This window comes from Camellia sinensis, chromosome 6 (assembly GCF_055761805.1).
Source record: "Camellia sinensis isolate YWXY chromosome 6, ASM5576180v1, whole genome shotgun sequence".
Classification (NCBI taxonomy): domain Eukaryota; kingdom Viridiplantae; phylum Streptophyta; class Magnoliopsida; order Ericales; family Theaceae; genus Camellia; species Camellia sinensis.
Window position 1 is genome coordinate 116,706,214 of NC_138966.1, and position 23,350 is coordinate 116,729,563.

Here is a 23,350-nt window from a genome sequence, read left to right on the forward strand (position 1 = left end):
GCTCGGCCTCGTTAAAACCGGCGTTGTTGGCAGCCCGGCAAGCTTTCTTCTTCGACTTCTTCAGGGTGTCCACCTCGGTCTGGAGCTCATTTTGTTTTTTCTCGGCCGCATTCAGCTGGCCGGGCAGTCTGTTATTATCAGCGTTGGCCATCTCGAGGGAAGCCTTAGCCCGGCCGAGCTCGGCTTGAAGGCTCTCGACCTGGCTGGCTGTGTCGTTGGCCTTTTGCCGAAGCCTGTGGATGCACTCCAAGACGAGATGTTGTTTTTGAATGGCCTGCAAAAAGCAAGTTGATTAGAAACGGAACCGGGCAAACACTTGTGAAATTTTCAGAGAAACATCGACTTACCCTGGCCATAGACTTCACTGACGATTTGACCAACCGAGTGTCAGGGATGTGGTCGCTGCCGACCACGTCGCTCGGTAGTAGCAGAGCTTTGGACAGATCGAAGGCGAGCAGATGCTCTTTGTCAGCCTTGATCGAAGCCGTTGCCGGGATGTCTTGACCCCGGTGCTTCAACTGTGGGCGCCAGGCCGGCACTGGGGTGGGGGCGTCAGGTGGATGCTTGGTAGTCAGCTCGGCGACTAGCTCGGCGGATGGGTCTGCCCTAGCTCTTTTACCGGCACGTCGTGCAGAGGGTTCTCGGCTGGATTGCCCGGCGAATTGAGAGGCAAGGGCGACCACTGCACCACTGGATTGACCGGCGGCTGGCGACCGAGTTACAACGCTCGGCAGCTCGGCGGATGTGGCGGTGAGCAAGTTCTTGATTCTGCTGCGCTTGGCCATTTCTTGTTCCTCGGTTAGGCAAATGAGGGGAGCGTCTGGCAGAGTAGGATCCGGTGGAGGTGTTGGAGCTCGGAGGAAGTCAGTTACTTTACTCCGGTGGGGAGCGGAGTATCTGTATGTGGGACTGTAGCCGAGCAATTGGTTGCAATCTCGGTCACGGTAGCGAAGCGCGGTCCTAATTGCCTCTACGTTGGGGAAGTTATAGTTGGCTTGCAAGGCTTGGATGGCTGCAAAAGAAACAAGAGAATGATTAAGGTACAGAAACATCAAGAAAATGTATTAACTGAGGAAATTTGCGCGGCTTACATGTGCTGCCAAAGTTTTTGCTAATCATCCAGCCCGGTACCTCGGCTGTCTCATAATTGCCAGACACCCAGAAGAAATCATCGTCGTGAAGATCCTTGTCTGGTGTGCCGGTCACGATTTTCTCTCGGCCCGGTCTAATTTTGAGATAATAGGCATGGCCGTCGCCAGTGTGGCCCAGGGTGTATTGGCGCAGGACCTCGGCTAAACCTAGGCTAATGCCTAACCGGTTGTTTAGCTCGTGCACGCCGTTTATTATCCGGTAAGTGTTGGTAGACACTTGGGTGGGTGATAGCCCGGTTCGGCGCAAGAACTCGGTTATCAGTGGATTGAGTGGGAAACGAAGGCCCCCTTCGACGATGGACAGCACGGTGAAGGGGCATTCCTCCCTACCCCAAGGTGTGGTCTCCTCTTCTGCGAGCTCCAGGTGGACATCGGCCGGGACGCCGTACTCCTCCCTGAACGCAGCCAGCGCGGCCGGAGTATCCACTAGGAAGCGGAATTTCCCCATTTCTGGCCGGCTTGGTATAGCCTGGTTGAGGGGTTTGGCACTGTGGTAATTGGTTGCTGCTCGGTCCTGAGAGCCTCAGGAATGACAGTGGTCCCCTTGGACTCTGCAAGAAAAGGATGGCAAGTGTAAGTGTGAGCGCGGTCGCGCAAAAGGAGCTGGACTTTAGCTCGGTCATTTAGAGTGCCAAACCACCTCGGTTGTTTATTCTAATTAAGGAGCCCGGTCGCCCAAGCAGACTAGATGTTAGCCCGGTTGCGCGACCAAGTCCTTTTATGATCTCGGTTTTTGCTGGGGTTGAGACAAACTTGTTATTTGCTCGGTTTGATTGGTTTTTTAGATCAAAAGAAGACCAGGAGCCCGGTTCGCCCCAGTTCTTCAGTGTTCTTCAGGAAGACGAAGAACACCAAGAACAGTGGGAGGTTTGGGACGATTTCTGTGGCCTATGCCCTAGGAGCTACGTATTTGTGCCCTAATGTGTGTAATATGAAAGAAAATAGCAACAAAATAGAGGTAGAAGGACTCACCAGTGAAGGGCAGGGTCGAGTCCCTCGAACACGAAGAATGGCAGACGAGTCCAAGGCAAGGATGCTAGAGCTCTGGAGTTGTGAGACGGAATAGCAGTATGAGGAGATGAAGTTTGGAGGTCCTGTATGTATAGACCAGCGAGAGGCCGCCCAAATTCAAATTCTGGCAAAAACGGCGGGTTGGCTTCTCGATGACCAATGGGAGCCCGCTACATGTCCCCATTTATGGCGACATCAAGACTGAAGCGACGGGTTGAAGAGTCGAAGAGCCAACCGAGCTATTTTCGAAGAAAAGGATGTCAGCCGAGGAGTATAACCGGGCAAGTTTGCAAACAGTTATGTTAACTAGCCCGGTCGAGGTTTGGCATCTTGAAGACCGGAGAAATGCTACCTCGGTCGAAGTGAGTAATCCCAGTCACGCTTTCGCGGACGGAATTAAGGGGCAATTGAGAGGGTGATTTGTGACCTGGAGTTGGGCCGAGGCAACGGCCGAACAGGTTGAGAGCCCAACGGTGCATGGGGCCGAGATGATCGACTATCCGCCCAGAGATGGGCTGCCAGAACTTGGGCCAAGTGTGAGCCGCCCCGGACCGAAAAGAAACTCGGCAAGGTAGTGCTCGGTTGGACCGAGCTGCCTGATCAGGGGATGGCTGAAGCCAGATAGGCTGAGTGACCGGCGCCCGGAAAGGCGTGGTCAACCGAGGAGACCGTTTGATCGGCAGGAAGGCCGACCAAAGGAGGTGCCCGGGCTAGGCTCTGCCGAGATGCCGCCTAACCCGGTCCTCCTTGTGTTTATCCAGTGAGGTGCTTGGGTATGAAGCATAGCATGGCCGTGGTAGAGCAGCTCGGCTGCTGAGCTCCAGCTGTGAAGTCAAGCAGTTGAGATTAGGTGATGTTCAGCAAGGTTTATGCTGACAGATGGGATAGCGGAGCCACGTGTAAGGAGACGACTGGGAGTAGATACGGGGCACAGAGGGTATATAAGCATGTCTGCGCCCCCCATACGCGACAGATGAACACTTTGTAAGGATTTTCTTACACTAAAACACCTCCCTCTCTCTCTCTCTCTCTCTCTGTCCTAAGGTGTGTGCTAACTTGATCATCGGAGGGTTTTTCCGTCCACACACCGCCGGGTAGCTCACCATTCTTTGCACGCAGGTGATCGGACATAAACGGAGCTTGGAAGAAAGGAGTACGGGCTTGCCGGAATATTTGCTCCCCGTACAGTTTGTTTGATTGAGATTGCTATTTATTGTTTAAAATTGATATATATAATTACAAATCGGTATGCCGAGAGTTTTAAATTTTTCAATACGTATTTATAATAATGTCATTATCATTCTCATAAAAAATCTTTCATTTTATGTATACAATAAAGTTATTGTTCATTCACCAATCAATCACTTATGTGGTTCCAGTTAATTTTTTACAATATTCATATTTCTTAAAAATAAAAATAAAATAAAAATTATTAATTTAAATACAAATCATCATAAATCTAAATTTCTAATTTCAGCACATTAAAATTACTAATTTTAACACAAATAGCCACAAATCAACATGTCTAATTTTAACAAATCAAAATACATCATTTATAAATCAAACAGGTTGGGGCCACTTAGGCACATCTTCTTGTATAAATAAAAATAATGATCAAATTCAAAATAAAAAAGTGATGAACCCTTCTTAATTAAGTTCACTCCTGACCACTATGGCTATACTCGAATTTCAAATATTGTTACATAAGAATCAATCTTAGTTCAAGGATTATTATTATTATTATTATTATTATTATTATTATTATTATTTTGAATTTCTATTATTTCAGTGTTTGAAACCGATTAGCATAATTAATTTTTTTTTAAAAATATTTGAAATACGTGCAACAATATACAATTAATTGAAATAAAAATTCATATGATCATGATCATCTTACCATTATAATCCCATTTATAAAATTGTTGGTGTAGAGCTCTGGTTCTGTTTCTTGCAAAGATAGCAGATTGTCAATCAATGTCTGCTTCATTTTTGTTGATGTTCTGATTCGTCGACATTCATCAACTAATTTTTGCAAAAACCTGTTCATCTTCTCTGCCATGGCTACCAATTTTCTCTTCGTCCCGAACAAATCCACCCATTGCAAGACCGGAAAATGTCAGCTGGATTCGATGCATTGGCAAATTCAAAGTGTTCTCTCATCAAATTCTGAAAGAACTTGGCCTCCTCAACATCCTCCACTTCTTCTCCATATCCTCTTCCCCATGATCATCATGGTTATAACATTAGATGAGAGCTCAAAAAACTTGGATTTCAAGTCCACCTTACTATACCCACCACCACAATTCTTCTTCACAAGTTGATTCACAAAGAACTTCACTTCCTCTCCTCGGACACCAGATGTCCTCTCCAACTGAGCAGTTGAGAAAATCTCCAAGGTCATTATACACCTGAGATTGCACCAAAGGTCACCGTATGGGGCTGCAGCCATTGTGGTGTAGTTGTTGCTGAGGTATTTTGCAGTGAGGTTACATGGGTGGTTGGCAAAGACAATGTCGTTCTTCGTGAAACATTCTTCCACGGCAGAAGGAGAGGTGACAATGAGGACCATGCTAGGTCCGAAGTGGAGGAGGATGATTGAGTCATACTTGTCTGAGAGAGCTTCAAGAGTTTGGTGCAGTGGCAGTTTGTGTGTCTCTTGTTTTGATGTGAAGAGCTTGAAGAAGAGTAGGAGAGGGAAAATGGTGAGAGCTATGGTGTACCAGTTGAATCCCACAATTCCTTATTTTTAGAAGTTTACTCTTTGATGTCAAGTTGAGGAAATGACAATTTGTGCTTATTGTTCAAGCCAGGGAAGACTATATAATACTCTATTGGGTTATATGTAATTCTACCTACCCACAATATTTTATCAGATTTTGATCATGAAGCAGGCGTGTGGTAGTGACTCAAATTTGATGTCACGAAGGTCTCACTTGAAGCGAATCTAGACCATGCATTTTAAATTTCTGTAAAATTTTAATTTTTTTCCTTAGTTTGTAGCAAAACTCGTGTTATTGATGTAAAACTCCAAAACATTTTCCGGTGAGATTTCTATTATTTGAGTGGCTGAAATTTGAGCTTTTAAATAGGAAATAGGAAAGGTAATAAATAAGACAAAAATTGAAAATTCTGAATGATTCGTGATTAGATAAAGATTTAATTCCACCAATTCCCAATTATTCAAAACACACAATCTAAATCAACAAGCACTTACGAAAGTAGTTTAGATTGTTGTTTTCGAAAAACAATAAATCGACACAAACGATTTTTACGTTGAAAAACCACAATTGAAGCACCTCCAATTATAATAAAAAAACCACGGGCGAAACGCCATTAATCAATCCACTACTGAAGAAAGAAAGATTACAAAGATAACCAATAAATTACCAACACATCAAATTTGTCTTCAAATCTTCTGTAACTCTTTCACCACAGCCTTCGTCTCGGAATCGATTAGTACGAAGTTGAATCCACAACTTCTAATGTCGAATCAATGACCACGCACCATATCAAACTCCTTTAATGCTCCACGTTTGAATCTCCAGAATCGACCGAAGAACTCTCTTTAATATGAAGAAACAAACTCCTTGATGTATGTATCTCAGACCATCGGTTTAAAACCCACTCAATAATATCAAGGAAAACTAGAAAACTACTCTCCAAGAAAAACCTTAAAGTGGATCTCCAAAAACCTAATCCTAGTTTAGGATTAAAACAGATACTTATAGAAATCTGGGATTGTGAAGCTCGCTTGAGCGAAGACGCTCTCGCTCAAGCGAGGAGCTTATCTCGCGTGATTTCCACAAGTGGCTTCGCTCGAGCTACGCAACTTGCGCTTGAGCGTACATTCATCACTCTCAGGTTTTTTACCAGACGCACTCTTCGCTCGAGCGAGGACTCCTTGGCTAGAGCGAGGAACAAAAAACAGAATGAAAAAATACAACTCAACAACTGAAGTTTGTTCGCGGGATTGGCAAGACTAAGGGACCTAACAATCTCTCTCTTTGTCAATTCCCAGACAAAACTTTCTAACACAATATCCGAAACAAACGTACTAACTAAACAAACCAATCTTGATGAGAAAAACTGAATCTGCACAAAACCAACATAAATCCCAAACATAGATCCCAAACATATATACCCCCCAAAAACCCTTCAAACATTATACTCCCCTTTTTTGGCCGGGAGTGAACAAAAACAGTTATATACAGACTAATAAAAAAAGCTGTCCAAGTAAAGAAAAAAACTGTCCAAACAGTATAGTCCGAATAGTCAAGAGCTAAGAATCGGATGGAGGTGGTGGCTGCTGCATCTGAAGCATAGCAAGAATCTGAGAAGCATGGTGCTCTGCTGATCAAGTCGGCCGTCAAGGGAATCAAGCCGGGCATCCAACTGAACAAAGCGATGATTGACGGACTGCTCAAACTATTGCAGCTGACCACGAAATGATCTAGGACGTATCTCAGGCAGATCAGGTGCACCTGCAGGGGCTGCATCAAACTCCTCCTCCTCTTCAGCAAGTGGATCATCACCTGTACCAGACATCCCAACTCCCGACACACCCCACCTAACATGTGCTTAACTCTGAGAAACTGTTAACTTGGTGATAGATTTAATAGGATGGGCAAACTCATCATCATCAAGAGTGGGAACACCACGAGAAGAGAGAAAGCGAGTGAGAAAACACCCATACGAAAGGCCTAAGGACTTACGACCATCAAAAACAGAGATCATTTTGGAGATAATCATGGCAGGCAAGTCAATAGGCAGACGGTGATCAATGCAGTATAACACATACCCTTGATCTTGGGTAATGTGTGAGGAATGAGTGGTAACATGGATATTAGCACAAACAATGAGATTGAGAAGATGAAAGTGAGGAATAAGCTCATTTTGTTGAATGAGCGCCCCGGCAATCCAAGTTCGGGTAAAACCACAAAGCTCAGACGCAACTCGATCAAAATCAATACCAGAACAGGTAAGGAGAGGAAAATGAAAATTTGGGACTTTTGGAAGACCAAGAAACACTCGAAAAACATCAGCAGCAATGACTAATGATTTCTTCCTAACCCAAGTGCTAAATGAAGAAGGAAATTCTTTGCGAATAGAATGCATGTTGCAATAAAACTCATGAACAAGACTCAGATTTTGAGGCCCTGAAAAGATCAACACCTGATCTCCTCCTAATGAATCAAAAAAGGACGAATAGGGAGCAACTCAAATGCACTAGGGAGGACATTTCTTTCAAGATAGACTTTCCGAGTGGCAAAAAATTCCCTAAACAGTTTGGCTTTCTTTTTGGATTTAAACTTGTTAGTATTGAAATTGGGCCGGGAAACAATAGTCTTTCGATGTTTTGAGGGTTCACCCATGATTGAAAAACCCACAAGAACAAGACAATCACAAAGAAAAAATAGCAACCCACTACACAAGGTACCTAGTGGAGAGATTAGAAATCCAAAAAAAAAAAAAAAAAAAACAGAAGTAGCCAAAAAAAACACCATTAGTCCACCATGGTTAGAAACAAATAAAACTCATAACCTTAACATAATATCAATGCTAAAAAAAAAAAAAAAAAAAACAGAGCTAGGTTAGAAATAAATAAGTACGGATGAAGCAGTCAACATTAACAGCCGATGAGGAGAATCAACATTATTTCAAAGCAAATAGACCACATTAACATATGAAGCACTGGACATTGTATATATGCAAATGAAATAAAGCCCCAAATTAAACCCTTAGCAGAAAAACCTAGCAAAATGTTCCAAACCACTAACCCTTGAGGCAAGAGAGAGACACTAAGACATTATGAAATAACCAAAATCAACAATGACGAACCCTAGACAACATGGATAAAACAGAGCAGACTCAAAGACACACACAAAAAAAAAAAAAAAAAAAAAAACAGAGAATGAAGAAAAAAAATAAAGGAAAAGAAGAAAAAAAACTTACCAAATAATGACAATGCTAGATGTATCAAAGTATGAAGCCCCAAAAAAAACGAGTTTAAACGGAGGAAGATGCCAGCAACAGAGACCAAGAAAACCCTAGGTGAGCAAGAGAGAGAATATGAATGAGGGAAGAAACAAAATGAATTGAAAAGACACAGTCATAAGAATTTGAACCTCGACAGATCGCTCGAGCGAAGACAGTTATGCGCAAAGGGTCACTCGAGCCTAAAAAGCACGCTCTCAGGTCTAACTCAGTAGCAGAAGCACGCTCGAGCGAGCACTCATTCGCTCGAGCAAAGAAAAAATAAAAAACAAAAGAAAACAAAAAAAATTTTGAGCAAAAATCCAATACTCACACTAAGAAGTGGAACCTGAAACACAAGTGTATGAGCACAATTGCATGAAGGTGATACTAAGATGCAATAACCTACAAATCATGAAGTCCACAAACTTGCATTTTTGACAATATGAAACAAATAATCATGAGCAAATTAGACAAAATATAATTAATGATCATAAGCTACATGAGAATGGATAACTCAGAACCCAACATGAGAGCTCACAAAAATAGTGTGTGTGTGTGCAATCCATGAGAGGCCACAGAACTAGAGTTAATCCTCGTAGTGATCGAATGGCTGGACCTTCGGCAAGAGTAACTGAACATCACAGAGAAAAGTCAAACCACTAGGAATCACGGAGTATTTGTTGAGTAAAAGCGAAGGCTCTCCCTCAATCAATGATTCCTTTTTCTTTTTTTTTTTTTAAACTTTTCTTTCTTGTGGACACTCACTGGTGGCATGTACGCTCAAGAGTATGGAGACCAAACCAGAGAAGAATGAAATCAAAAAGGATGGCCTGGTTGGTGCCTCTGAGGTAAGCTTTTCCTAATGCCCGGACTTCAATGAACTGAGGGAGAAACTGTGGAAGTGAAAAATGATGGTTGATGGTTAAGAGACTCAACATCACCTATGATATACTAGTATAGGTCAATTCCTCTGAAAAGGTACAAGAAACACTATTAGTGGTCCATAGAGAACTTTGATCACTTGTGCAGAAACCCCTGCAACGGTTTATCTCAAGGATGTGTACAGAATAAGATTATGAAGTAAATGAGCATGTACATTTAGAATGAGCTATGAACAAAGACGAATGTGATCTTGTAAGCAACATGAGCAGTGTTCATATATTTCTAGATGCAAGGATGACAGGAATCAATGACAAAGAGATTATAGCATCCAAGTACACATAAAGACAATCACTCACTCCCCCTCAAGTAACAGGTAACACCCTAGTGACTAAGCATGACACCCAAGGTCTTTCTAAGGAACTTAAACCGAAGAAGATCAAGGGGTTTTGTAAAAATATCTGCTTTTTGATGCTTAGTGGGTACATGTTCAAGAACAACAAGGCCTTTTTCCACTAACTCTCGAATAAAATGATGATGAATGTCAATGTGTTTGGTGCGAAAGTGTTGGACAGGATTTTTTGAAATGTTTATGACACTTGTATTATCACAGAAAAGAGTGAGAGTGTTCTGTTCTATCCCATAATCATGAAGCATTTGCTTCATCCACAGCATTTGTGCACAACAACTTCCTGCAACAATGTACTTAGCCTCAGCAGTCGAAAGAGAAATGGCATTTTACTTTTTACTATGCCAGGAAACCAAATTATTCCCAAGGTAAAAACACCCCCCGGATGTACTCTTCCTATCATCAGCACACCCTACCCAGTCAGCATCAGAAAAACCAGTAATTTCACCTGTAGTATCAATGGAAAAACAAACCCCATACCCCAAGGCCCCATTAACATATTTAATGGTGTGTTTGACAGCAAGAAGATGAGACTCTTTAGGACTGGCTTGGAAACGGGCACAAACACCTACACTGAAGGCAATATCAAAACGACTGGCTGTGAGGTAAAGAAGACTCCCTATCATACTCCTATAAAGGGTAGGATTAACATCAATACCAGAGAAATCTTTGGAAAGGTGAAGACTGGTGCTCATAAGAGTGCGTGCATGTTTGGTAGACTCAAGACCAAACTTTGACACAAGATTTTTGGCATACTTAGTCTAAGAAACAAACATACCCGAAGGAGACTGTTTAATTTGTAGACCTAAAAAATAAGACAACTCTCCCATCATGCTCATCTCAAACTCATGTGTCATGCAATCCGAAAAATATTTCACAAGATGATCAGCAGTGGATCCAAACACAATATCATCAACATAAATCTGAGCAACAAGAATATGAGACTTAATATGTTTCACAAATAAAGTCTTATCTACACTACCCCTTTGAAAGTCAATATCAAGAAGAAAGGTAGTAAGTCTATCATACTAAGCCCGAGGCGTTTGTTTCAACCCATATAAAGCCTTGTCTAATAACTTGTAGACATGTTTTGGACATTTAGGGTTCTCAAACCCTTTTGGTTGCTCAACATAAGCCTCTTCTTTCAAGTATCCATTTAGAAAGGCACTTTTCACATCCATTTGAAACAATTTGAAACCAAGAACATATGCAACACCAAGTAAAATACGAATAGATTCGAGACGTGCAACTGGGGCAAACGTCTCATCATAGTCAACACTCTCTACTTGTGTGTAGCCTTGAGCAACCAACCAAACTTTATTTCTAACCACAGTACCATTCTCATTAGGTTTATTTTTAAAGATCCACTTGGTACCTATCACATTCATGTCTCTAGGTCTGGGAACTAGAGTCCAAACATTGTTACGTTCAAATTGACCTAATTCTTCATGCATAGCATTCACCCAACTATCATCGAGTAAGGCCTCTTTAATATACTTAGGTTTATACCTCATCCCGAATTTGTCTTCGGGTTTTCATTCGATCTGATACACTTTCAATCACCTGTTGAGCTGGATGATTCAGTTTCACCCTTGCTGATGGTTTGAACTCAGGACTTGTGGTGACAGAAGCGTCAGAAGTGGTGTCTCTCTGTGCACTCTTTGGACTCTGACTTACCTGTGAAGATGGTGTTGTCTCAACTTCTTGTGTTTGGACCTCAGTTTCTTTTTTGACTTTATGGTACAGTATCCAGGATTGGAGACTCACCATATTCATCCTCATTTGTTGCTGGAGTAGGAGAACCTATGTAATCTATAACCACATTGATTGATTCCATTAAAGACGAAGTACGCAGGTTATAGACACGAAAAGCCCTACTTGTGGTTGAATACCCTAGAAAAATACCTTCATCACTTCAGGAGTCAAATTTGCTCAAATGCTTTCTATCTTTGAAAATGTAACATTTACTCCCAAAAGTTTTGAAGTATTTTACATTAGGTTTCAATTCCTTCCATAATTCATATGGAGTTTGTAAAGTGCCGGGCCTTAAATACACGCAATTTATGACATAAACAGCAGTATTTAGGGTTTCAGTCCAAAACTTTGGAGGAAGTTTCTTACTAAGGAGCATGACCCTCGCTATCTCTTGAACAACCCTGTTCTTCCCCTCTATCATTCCATTTTGTTGCGGAGTAATAGGTGCAGAAAATTCATGCTTAATTCCATGCATATCACAAAAATCTAAAAACGAACTATTTTTAAACTCACGACCATGATTTGTTCGGATTCTTATGATACGCCCAATGGAAACACCCTATTCATTTTGAATTTTAAGGACTAAGGCCTGGAAAGCATCAAACGTATCAGATGTTTCCCTTAAAAAATTTACCCACGAAAAACGAGTAAAATCATCAACAGTTAAAAAAAATGTATCTTTTATCTCAAATGCTTTCAGTGCGAGTAGGTCACATTAAGTCTATGTGAACCAATTCAAGAGGACATTTGGTTGTAAAGCTGTTCACCTTTTTATGAGGGGCACGGGTTTGTTTCCCAAATTGACATGGTCCACACACATGATTTAGATTCTTACCCAGTTGAGGTACTCCTCTCATAAGCTCTTTGTTGCCTATCTTAGTTAGGTCTTTGAAATTCATATGACCTAATCTTTGATGCCACAAATCAATGTTACTTATGATGGCTAAGTGACAAGTGAGATCATTAGTAACAATCCCATAGCAGTTATCAGATATGCGAACCCCATGCAAGACAGTATTTCTTTTTTTATCCAAAATTTCACATTTATTTTTTGAAAACAATACTTCATGTGGGAATCACACATTTGACTGATGCTCAAAAGATTTGCTTTAAGTCCATTAACAAGTAAAGCATTTTCAAGCTTGGGAAGACCAGCAACACTTATAAATCCCTTACCAATGACTCTAGAAGTGCCACAATCTCCAAAGGTAACAATTCCACCTTCATATTTTTCAAGAGAGGTGAAGTAGGATTTGTCACTTGACATGTGATGAGAGCACCCACTATCCAAATACCACATGTGTGAGTCACGTGCTTTTAGAGCAGTGTGAACAACTAAACAAGTCAAATAATCTTTTTCCACCCAAATTTTTTTGGTCTTAACAAAATCAGGTCTGGTGGTCTTGGTAAATGTCTTGGTATTGTGAATACTCTCATGAATCTTGATATTACGCCTAGACATGTAAGGTTGTCTCCTAACAAAAAAAGTATTCGAATTTCTACCATTTTGAGACACCTTACAAAATAATTCAAAGCAATAAGGACGAATGTGGCCATACCTACCACAATGATGACAAATAAAGACAGGTTTTACCTCTTTTTTGTTGATCTTACCCCCATTAGGTAGATGAAGAGAGGAATCACCCTGGTGTACCTTCAGCTTTCCCTTTGCTTGAGTTTTCAGGTCATGTGATGTAGAGGCCTGTCCCTTGTGAGCTGTTGCATTATCATAGCCTAGCCCACTTTTGTCACAACCCATTTGTTGAGACCCGAGGATGTCTTCTAATGATTTTGAACCTTTGTTCCACACGGCAATTGTGGCTCTAGCAATTCGGAGTTCTTTATCTTTATAACAAACCATCTCTTCCAATGTAGCTTGTGACATCTCAAGGCTTTCAAGCTTCTCTTTATATGTGGAATACACTTTCAGGAGTTCATTCCTTTCAGTTTCACAGGATATAAGTTTCTCACATAGGTCTTGCCTATCACTAGAGATCTTATCCACCCAAAAATCACTAGAGATCTTGACGACATTCTGCTTTGCTATTACAAGTTCTCCTTTTAGCTTGACATTCTCACTTTCACATGCTTTGAGCTTGAGAGTGAGTTTGTCATTGATTTTGGACAAATACAAAGATTCCTCGTAAAACTTTTCGTAAGCTTGTTGTAGTTCATCACCATTAATCTCATCATTGTCTTTTGATGTTTCATCATCTTCTTTTTGCTCCTTGACCTTGTCCAGTCGAGCAACTAAGGCAGGAAATATAGTAGATGGTGGTGAAGATGAATCTGCACTTTCATGAAATTGGCTCAGAATGTCCTATGTAACTTTAGCCTTTGTGCAGTGAGCAACCCGTTGCTGTTCTTCATCAGAAATTGCTCCACGAATAGTAATCAGGACTCTCTGATTGCTCGGATTGTTAGCACTTTCAACATCCTCTTCAATGGCTTGCCAGCCTTCTGGGTCAAAAGCTCTCAGAAATGCCCTCATTCTGATCTTCCAATACAAGTAATTACTCCCATCAAAGGTGGGAGCATGATGCAGATTTTGACCACGAGCACATTCCAATGGCTTCGGAAGAGGTTGTGTGAAAGTGGACCAAAATGCCATGAAAGCACTATCCCCATCTTCACCAGATTCAGTTTCTTCGGGTTCTTGCTCTGACCCGCTTTCATCATCCCAAGTTACTGTGTAGACTTTCTTCTGATTGTTTTTCGAAGGACATTCAAGGGCAATATGACCAAACCCTTGACATTCATAACACTTGACCCCTTGCCCCTTTACAATCTTCTTTTCAGTTTTTGGAGCAAGTTTTGGTGGAAAAGTTTTGGGTTTATCATTACTCTTGTCTTTTGAAATAGGGTCTCTGAAATTAGGCTTCTTTTTCTTTAATTTTTTTTTGAACTGTTTAGTAAACATAGCTGTCATCTCAGACTCTAGATCAAACTCGGTCTCAGGAGTTTTTGCAGTCTCATAAGCACTTGTGAAAGCCACACTATCTTTTTGTTTTTTCTTAGAAATCTGGTGGGCTTCATAAGTCTGCAGGTTTCCAACCAACTGATCAAGCTTGAGGGTATCAACATTCTGAGCCTCCTCAATGGCTGTCACTTTTGATTGGAACCTCTCGGGTAATGACCTCAAAATTTTCCAACAACTTTAGCTTCATGGATTTTTTCACTGAGTGTGAACCAGGAATTCACGATGTCACTAAGTTTAGCATAGAAATCATCAAACGTCTCATCATCACGCATAAAAAGGGTTTCAAAGGCAGATGTGAGACGTTGAAGTTTTGACCTTTTGACAGAAGTAGTAGCTTCGTGAATCGTTTCAAGAATGTCCCAAGCCTCTTTTGCTACCTCACACGTGCAGATACGACGAAACTCTTCAGGTGTGACGGAGCAAAAAAGGGAATTGAGAGCCTTACTATTCCAACTCGAGTTTTGATAATCGGTTGTGTCCCATTTATTAAGGGGTTTGGGAATCTCAATACCATCAATGGTGACAGTAGGTTCACTCCACCCATAGATCACACAGTGCCAAACTTTCTCATCGATGGATTTTAAAAATGCTCTCATACGAGCTTTCCAATAAGAATAGTTTGTACCATCGAGTAACGGAGGTCTATGGGTTGAGTTACCTTCACGAATTGAATCCATATCACCAATCACACAAAATTACACTCCTATAGTTTTGATAAAAACAAATAGTGACATGCTCTGATACCAATTGAAAATTTTAAGTGATTCGTGATTAGATAAAGATTTAATTCCACCAATTCCCAATTATTCAAAACACACAATCTAAATCAACAAGCACTTACGAAAGTGGTTTAGATTGTTGTTTCGAAAAACAATAAATCAACGCAAACGATTTTTACGTGGAAAAACCACAATTGAAGCACCTCCAATTGTGATAAAAAAAACCACGGGCGAAACGCCACTAATCAATCCACTACTGAAGAAAGAAAAATTACAAAGATAACCAACAAATTACCAACACATCAAATTTGTCTTCAAATCTTCTGTAACTCTTTCACCACAGCCTTCGTCTCGGAATCGATCAGTACGAAGTTGAATCCACAACTTCTAATGTCAAATCAATGACCACGCATAGTATCAAACTCCTTTGATGCTCCACGTTTGAATCTCTGGAATCCACCGAAGAAGAACTCTCTTTAATATGAAGAAACAAACTCCTTGATGTATGTATCTCAGATCATTGGTTTAAAACCCACTCAATAATATCAAGGGAAACTAGAAAACTGCTCTCAAAGAAAAACCTTAAAGTAGATCTCCAAAAACCTAATCCTAGTTTAGGATTAAAATAGATACTTATAGAAATCTGGGATTGTGAAGCTCGCTCGAGCGAAGACTCTCTCACTCGAGCGAGGAGCTTATCTCGCGTGATTTCCACAAGTGGCTTTGCTCGAGCCACGCAACCTGCGCTCGAGTGTACATTCATCACTCTCAAGTTTTTTACCAGACGCACTCTTCGCTCGAGCGAGCACTCCTTGGCTCGAGCGAGGAACAAAAAACAGAATGGAAAAATACAACTCAACAACTCAAGTTTGTTCGTGGGATTGGCAAGACTAAGGGACCTAATAAAAATCATAGCATAACATCCACAACTCGGAGGGAAGTACACAATACATAACATTCATAAAAAACTGAAGTTCAATCACTTATTGCACAAATGAAAAAAAAAAATGACACGACATAATAGACACAAGGGTGAGTTTGAACCCGAACTTCATAGTATTTATTTTGTAATTTTTCTTCTTTTTTTTTTTTTAATTTTTTGACAGGTAAAATAGAATGAAAAACAATCATATAAGACACTGTTTGCGGGTGAACGGACACGGCCTGCAAATGACCTCTAAAGGCTTCAACTTTGGCATGCTGAAGCCAAAATTCTCAGTCATATCCACCTCCTCTTCATCAACTCTGTTCCATTCAAATGACTGAATCAAGGCTCCTAGTGTCAGCCCAACCATCCTATTTGCCAAGTTAGCTCCAGGACATCCACGTCTTCCACAACCAAATGGGATCAACTTATACCCGTCTCCACTATTCTCTTCTTCAAATCTTTCTGGCATGAACTTCGTTGGATTTTCCCATAGCTTGGGATCCCTATGAATAGCCAATACATTTACCATTAACATCGTGCCTTGTGGGACATCATAACCTCCTACAGTACAATCTTCAGAAGCCTCATGTGGGGCTAGAATTGGGGCTGGTGAATATAATCGAAGTGTTTCCTTAACTACATTGGATAGATAATTTAGCTTGGGCAAGTCTTGTTCATCTAAGAGGTAGTTTTGTCCAACGTGAGCCTCTATCTCTGCTCTAACCTTTGTCATTGCATTTGGATGGTTGAGAAGTAGGGACATTGCCCATTCCATGGCTGTTGATGAAGTTTCAGTCCCAGCAATTAGTAATATCTGTCACCCCAGGTAGACAAGCACATTAATTACCCAAAAGATGCAATATCAACCAAAAAACAAATAATTGTGATAAACATAAGAAGTATGCCACAAAACACTTATGAGGTGGGCCTGCACAGTTGCAGTCTATAAGCGTTCTGTGTCACTTATGTGATATAATTCTCATGTCCCAAATAAAACCTAGAAAAGAAAATGCATAGAAGATATTAGGAGATCTTCAGATTACTAAACAAAAATATGATAAACATAAGAAATTCATAATCATAAGGTTGTAATAATGATTATGACCTGTTATGTTTTGTATATGCACAAATTGTTGGGTCTTGTGAAACTGATAAGTACTATTCATTGGCCTTGGGTGCAATAAGGGGTTTAGGAGGCCTCCCCCAAGGGGAGGGGGGTCCGGCAGGAGGGAAGAGAGTTGTTTTATGGGAAAAATACAAATCAGTGATAGTTTGAAAAAATAATTACAAATTCACGAAAATGTCAAAATTTTAATTATTAATATTTATAAAATTTACCATTCATTTGTTTTTTTTTTTTTATAAAAAAAATCATTAATGTTATATTCAAATTCAAAAAAAAAGCATACTCAAATTCAGAACAGGCCATTAAGGCAGGCAGGCATAAAAAAATAAAAAAATACATGAAGCAATATACTATTAATTCCAATAAAAATCCATATGATAATGATCATCTTACCAATATAATCCCATTTATAATATTGTTGGTGTAGAACTCTGGTTCTGCTTCTTGCAAAGAAAGCAAACTATCAATCAGTGTCTTCTTCATTTTTGTTGATGCATCCATTCTTCGACGTTCATCGACTAGGTTCTGCAAAAACTTGTCCATTTTCTCTGCCATGGCTACCATTTTCCTCCCAGTCCCAAACAAATCTACCTTCTGCAACACCGGAAAAAGGTCTGATGGATCCGATGTTTTTGCAAATTCTAATTGCTCTCTCACCAATTGCCGAAAGAGCTTGGCCTCCTCAACATCCTCTACACTTTCTCCAAAGAACCTCTTTCCCATGATCATCATGGTCATAACATTAAATGAGATCTCAAAAAACTTGGATTTCATGTCCACTTTACTACACCCACCACCACAATTCTTCATGAGTTGATTCACGAAAAACTTCACTTCCTTGCCTCGTATACAGGATGTTCTCTCTAATTGAACAGTTGAGAAAATCTCCAAGGTTGTAATACGCCTGATATTAGGGTGTGCACGGATCAGGTTGGTTAAGGTCAACTCATAATTGAAGGAAATAACAGGGGTTTCATATTTTTACCAAATCAAACTAACCCAATATAACTTGGGTCGGTTTCGGTTAGAACTGTGGTTCCCTCACCGGAAAAATAAAAGTGAATCATTTCTTTATAAATCATTGCCTCAAATTCAATATGACATAATTAGAAATTTCTCAAAATCAATAATAAATCAATACAATAAAGAAGCTTTAGGTTCAGGTCTCGGATTAATTCAAATTAGTCTATGCTTAACCCGGGAATAAAACCTACCCAATTCATTATTTTTAAATTCAAAATCGAACCAATATATTGATAAAACCCAATCAGCCTAATAGATAAAAAGTCAAGTTGATAGAATGAATTTTCTGAATTCCTTACCTGAGATTGCGCCAAAGATCACCATAAGGGGCTGCAGCGATGGTGGTGCTGTTGTAGGAGAGGTGTTTTGAGTGGAGGCTAAGTGGCCGGTTGGCGAAGATGACATCGTTTTTTGTGAAACATTCTTCGACGGCTGAAGGAGTGTTGACAACGAGGACATTTCTGGGTCCGAACCGGAGGAGGATGATTGGGCCATACTTATCTGAAAAAGCTTGAAAAGTTTGGTACAGTGGCTCTTTTAGTAGATGGAGATGGCCCAGGATGGGGAGCCCAGGAGGACTTGGGGGTAGATTCTTGTAAATCTTTTGTTTTCCTAAGAAGAGCTTGAACAAGAGTAGGAGGAGAGAGAAAATGAGGAGAGAAATGGTGTACCAGTTGGCTTCCACCATACTGTATTTTCAAAAGTATAGCCTTTGATGTCAAAGTAGAGAAAAAAAAATTGGGCTTATTGTTTGAGTAATGGAAGACTATAGTAATCCTCTTGTGTTGTTGATATGTACATATGCAAAGAATCAACTTGGCCAAGGTGTCGAAGCAACAAACAAATAGCATTGACAAGAATAATATCTTAATATAGATGAGTTTGACTGAGTAAAATATTCTATAGTAATATCTCAATATAGATGAAGAAAATGATAAAAAGCAAGATAATTTTAACAATATTGACCCGGACTCCCTTTTTTCCACACTCCCTTGACCCCCTCTCAACATAATTGGTCATTTTTTTTTTTTTCAATCACCACCCGCCACATGTGTGGAGTGATGGGGGTGGTGATTGGAGGGGGTCTCAATCATGACCCAAAGAAAAATGATCAAATATATATTTTATACAATACTTACAAAAATGTGAGACTCACATCACATGGTGCCTCAGTTATATATAATTTTTTATAATATTTTTGAGGTCTTTAACATTTTATATTTCACCATTTTAGGAAGCATTCAAACTATAAAAGAAACCGGCACAATAAAACATTAAAATTATAACAAATAAAGAATCTTTTGAGCAAGAGAGAGCAACTCTCTCTAGGTGATTTCAGGCGGTCCTCCGGCAATGTTTCGACGATATTTCGGCAACCCACTTTATACTTCTAAAGTGTAGATCTATACTCTTAAAGTATTGACTTACAGTTTTCGTGCATAGATCTAGACTTTTTATGTCTGAAATAAGAGTTTTGAGAGTTTTTTCCTCCGATTTCGACATAGATTTTTGGATTTTCGACACTCACAATAGTTCTCCCATCTTTCAAACCTTCTCACATACCATTGTGAGTGTACTTCCTTCTCAACTCTAGTTTCTGGCAGTGTTCGATATCCGACGAAGGCAGTGGTAGAGTTGGGCAGCAACGACGGAGATGGTGGGCTTTCAAACAGATCTTACTTTTTAGATTACATCTTTGAGAAAATCGGTGATTTTTCCTGACTCATAGCAATTTGTTTGGCGGATTTTTTATTTTTTATTTTATTTTTGATTTTTTTTTGGTTGTGATGGCCCTTTGGAGTCTTATTTATATAACGTTGTTGTTTGTTAATATAATTTCACATGTTCTTAAAAAATTAAAAAAATTAAAAAAAAAAAAAATCTCTCAAACCATCTCTGATTGATAAAGCCATTCAAAACTTCTATTTGACTTTCTATTTTCTGAATTCAATGCATTAGTGGATGACCACAAAACTCCACCAATGAAAGGCTTTTTCCTATTTTGCCCAATAATCTCTCAACTCAAGTGTTAGATATTACAATCATATAGATTGCAACGTGCAACCAAATCCAAAAAAGCCTTTAGAAGTTGCTAGAAAATGATGTGTGTGTATTGGCTAGATTCATTCGGAATGTAAGCATGGAGCAGTACATTCTAATTTACATCACACTAGTAACTTTTTTTGAGGGAGGGTAAATTACACGTAATATAGATTTCCAAAAAAATTACCCAACTTTTTTGATGTTTAAAATCAAATTACAAATTACCCCTTACGTTCGTTGATAGTTAAGTCAACTAGCAATTTTTGTTAATGTCAAGCTGTTAATGTTTTATAAATGCCAATTTACCTTTTCTTTATTTCCCTCCTCTTACTGCATTTTCTTCTCTCTTCATATAAACAACAGCCAGTCATCACTCCCTCCTTGCTCCCCTATCCTTCACATCACCACCTCACAAATCAAAGAAGGCTTGTGTTGAGAAAATTAATTCTTTGAATCAATTAACCAAACATGCAATGTGCATAAGGTTTTTAGTAAAACAACCGGTGCAAAACAACTAGTGCAAAATCCCAAAATGAAATGGTGAAATAAACACCCAGCCAACAATGCGTAGGCACCCACAACCAAGGTTTCAAAAAGCGGTGTTACGTAACGATTACAATGGTAAGCGCTACTCATTATACCTACTTTTGCAGTGTGATAGAAATTCACATGTGTAACGGTTGTTTCAGTATTACGTAACGGCCCGTTACACACCGTTACTATATTCTGAATGACTTCCTTCTTTTAAAAAAAAAAATTCTTACAAAAAAAAAAAAAAAAAATACTTAAGTGATCCAAGCCTAAATAAAAAATATTGTATGAATTTTTTTTCTTTATAATTTATTTTTATTTTTTATTTTATTATATTAGCATATAAAATATAAAATATATAAACAGTAATTTTATTTATTTTTATAATTATTTTATTTAATATTTAATTGTAAATAGTTTTATTTTGTTACTATAATGTGTTGTCTAAAAAATATTTTTTTTTAAAAAAAATCAATAGCTCAAAAATAATTTTTACTTATGGCATAATTTTTATTTTAGTGGTGCTACACGCAGTAATTGGTATACCAATTAGTATACCAACATATGTTATGACATTATCATTTTAAAATTATGACCATATCCATTATACAAACTACAAAGACCTAAAACTTCTAAAAGTATGTCATATCATATGTTAGTAAACTAATTGGTATACTAATTGGTGCATATAGTATTATTATTTTTATTTTTATAATAATTTTATTTAATAGTTAATTGTAAATAATTTTATTTGTTTGGGATGTCTTAAATAAGTACATTTTTTGTCTTTTTGGACTAAAAAGTTGAGAAAAAAATAACGGATGTTTGGGTTAACTTTTTGACTTTTTTATGGAAAAATGTGTATTAAAAAATTATATGAAGAAGTGTGTAGGAGAATATTAGAGATGTGTGTTGTACAGCCGTACAATCTGCACAACCGAATTGACGGTAAGAAATTATTGGCTACTTTTCGGGCACTCCACTTGAAGGTTATGTTCGGCCCGTGGGGGCCATCACGGGTACCATTTTTATCGATTTCCCCAAATTGATTACTTGACCTAAGGTACTGCTATAGACTTGAAGAGTTTGCATCATCGTTAAATACTCGGTATTGCAAGCTTTGAACAAAAACAGAACATCATCTGCAAAGAGCAAATACGCCAGAGTAGCGCATGTTCGTCTCATCTTGATGCCTGAAATGTCCCCATTACCAATGCCTTTGTCTATCAATTTAGATAAAATTTCTGCCACTAACAGAAACAAGTAGGGTGATAGGGGATCTCTTTGCCGAAGGCCGCACAAAGGGATGAAAAAGGCCCTTTTCTCAACCTTGAGCCTTTAAAGCCAAAGCAGTGCAGTACACCTCAATCTAGACTATCTGCTATCCACATCAACCCACTTTATTAAATGAAAACTGCCATCAGTTAATTTTATAAAATTGAATATTGATGGCTCATCCCGAGGTAATCTAGGTTTTGCAGAGATAGGAAGAGTATTTGGTGACCATCTGTTAGCAAAAATCTGGTTTGGGCCAAATCGACAGATGAGATTCGATAGAAATCCTAGAATTTTGCAAACAACAACAAATCAAGCAATTGTAGTTTGAATCTTGACAAATTCAAGGACTTCTTTGGAGGTTGTAATGTTAAGAAACAAATGTGAATAAAATGAAAATTGATTGAAGAACAAGTAAACTTTCCACTTAATAACAAGAATTAAATTACAAGCTCAATGTACATGACAATCGACAGAGGGAAACTTGGCCACATAGGCTGAATTCTACACACACTACTCCTAAATATAGAAGCTATTGCTAACTAAGTTAAATTACTCCTAATTCCATATGAGTTGTGTGTTTGATCGTCCTTCTTTTCTTCGAAATTCCAACCTTTATGTTGCTGGCTTTGTTGCTTCTCTGCTGCCACGTGTCCCATCATGGAGCAAATTCCCTTCACTTCTTGCATAACTACCCATGATCTTCACAACTGCTGGTAACTGCTCCTCTGCTGTAGCACTCATTTTCTCTGCCAATAAACCACGTATCCTATATCATCTGCGTGCCTTATCTCATAACTTGACACCTGGGCCACGTTTGGCCCCATCTTATTGTATTATCAGAGGAATCGATAGAAGAAAACTACGTCTGCCATATCTGTTCCTTTGATTGCGTTACTTAGCTCTACATTCTATGGTACACCTCCCACTGGAAACTTAAGATTTCACCTCTAGTATTCCTTGGATCAACTCTCTGTATTTATTGTAGCTATTCGACAGAGATCATAAATTTTAGTGCCAACACCATCAGGCCAAATTTTTGGAAACTTTTGCTTGCCCTATTGGTTGTACTTCTAATAATATGGCTATGGGGTTTCGATCTATCATCTTTCACAAATCTTGGAGAGCAAAGCAAGAACCTCACTTTGTACGGTGGAGATCGACTTTCTACAACTTTTGATTTCTAGGGTTTCTTCTCTCACCTTCTGCAAAACTTGAGGTAAGGACTCCTTTGAGTTATATATACATGTTTTGCAAGGATGATGTGTTTTAGGGGTTTTCTTGAAGTTATTATATTGCCTTTGATTTTGTGGTTCAAAATGTAGAGATTTCAAAAGTGGGTTTAAATCTCAACTTTTTAATCCTTGAGGGTTTCGTTTTCATTAATTTAAAAAAGATGATTTTGATGAGATTTCACCAAGGAAATGGGGAGATGTTTGGTTTTTGATAAAGAAACCTAGAAATTTGGGGGTTTTGGAACATGTGGGAAAAACCTATAGGTTTCCTCATTTTCTTGTGTTAAAGGAATGAATGAGTGTAGATTT

The 23,350-nt window shown here is 39.2% G+C and overlaps 1 protein-coding gene across 1 annotated transcript; it reads right to left on the bottom strand.

Annotated features, from left to right (window-relative positions):
- Positions 1 to 15,810: 15,810 nt before the first annotated feature.
- On the bottom strand, positions 15,811 to 18,845 carry LOC114285565 (cytochrome P450 81Q32). Its single transcript, XM_028228603.2, has 3 exons — positions 18,257 to 18,845; positions 17,328 to 17,838; positions 15,811 to 16,622 (listed from the first exon to the last, which is right to left on the bottom strand). Exons 1-3 carry the CDS (start codon positions 18,643 to 18,645, stop codon positions 16,008 to 16,010), a joined length of 1,515 nt encoding a protein of 504 aa, XP_028084404.2. The 5' UTR covers positions 18,646 to 18,845; the 3' UTR covers positions 15,811 to 16,007.
- Positions 18,846 to 23,350: the final 4,505 nt, after the last annotated feature.

What these genes read in the sequence shown, in the direction of transcription:
- LOC114285565 (XM_028228603.2), bottom strand. Translation starts at nt 18,645, where the DNA reads ATGGTGGAAGCCAACTGGTACACCATTTCTCTCCTCATTTTCTCTCTC. An exon ending in GATCTTTGGCGCAATCTCAG is followed by an intron (nt 17,839 to 18,256) that starts GTAAGGAATTCA and finishes CCCTAATATCAG; the next exon opens with GCGTATTACAACCTTGGAGA. An exon ending in TTATAAATGGGATTATATTG is followed by an intron (nt 16,623 to 17,327) that starts GTAAGATGATCA and finishes CTGGGGTGACAG; the next exon opens with ATATTACTAATTGCTGGGAC.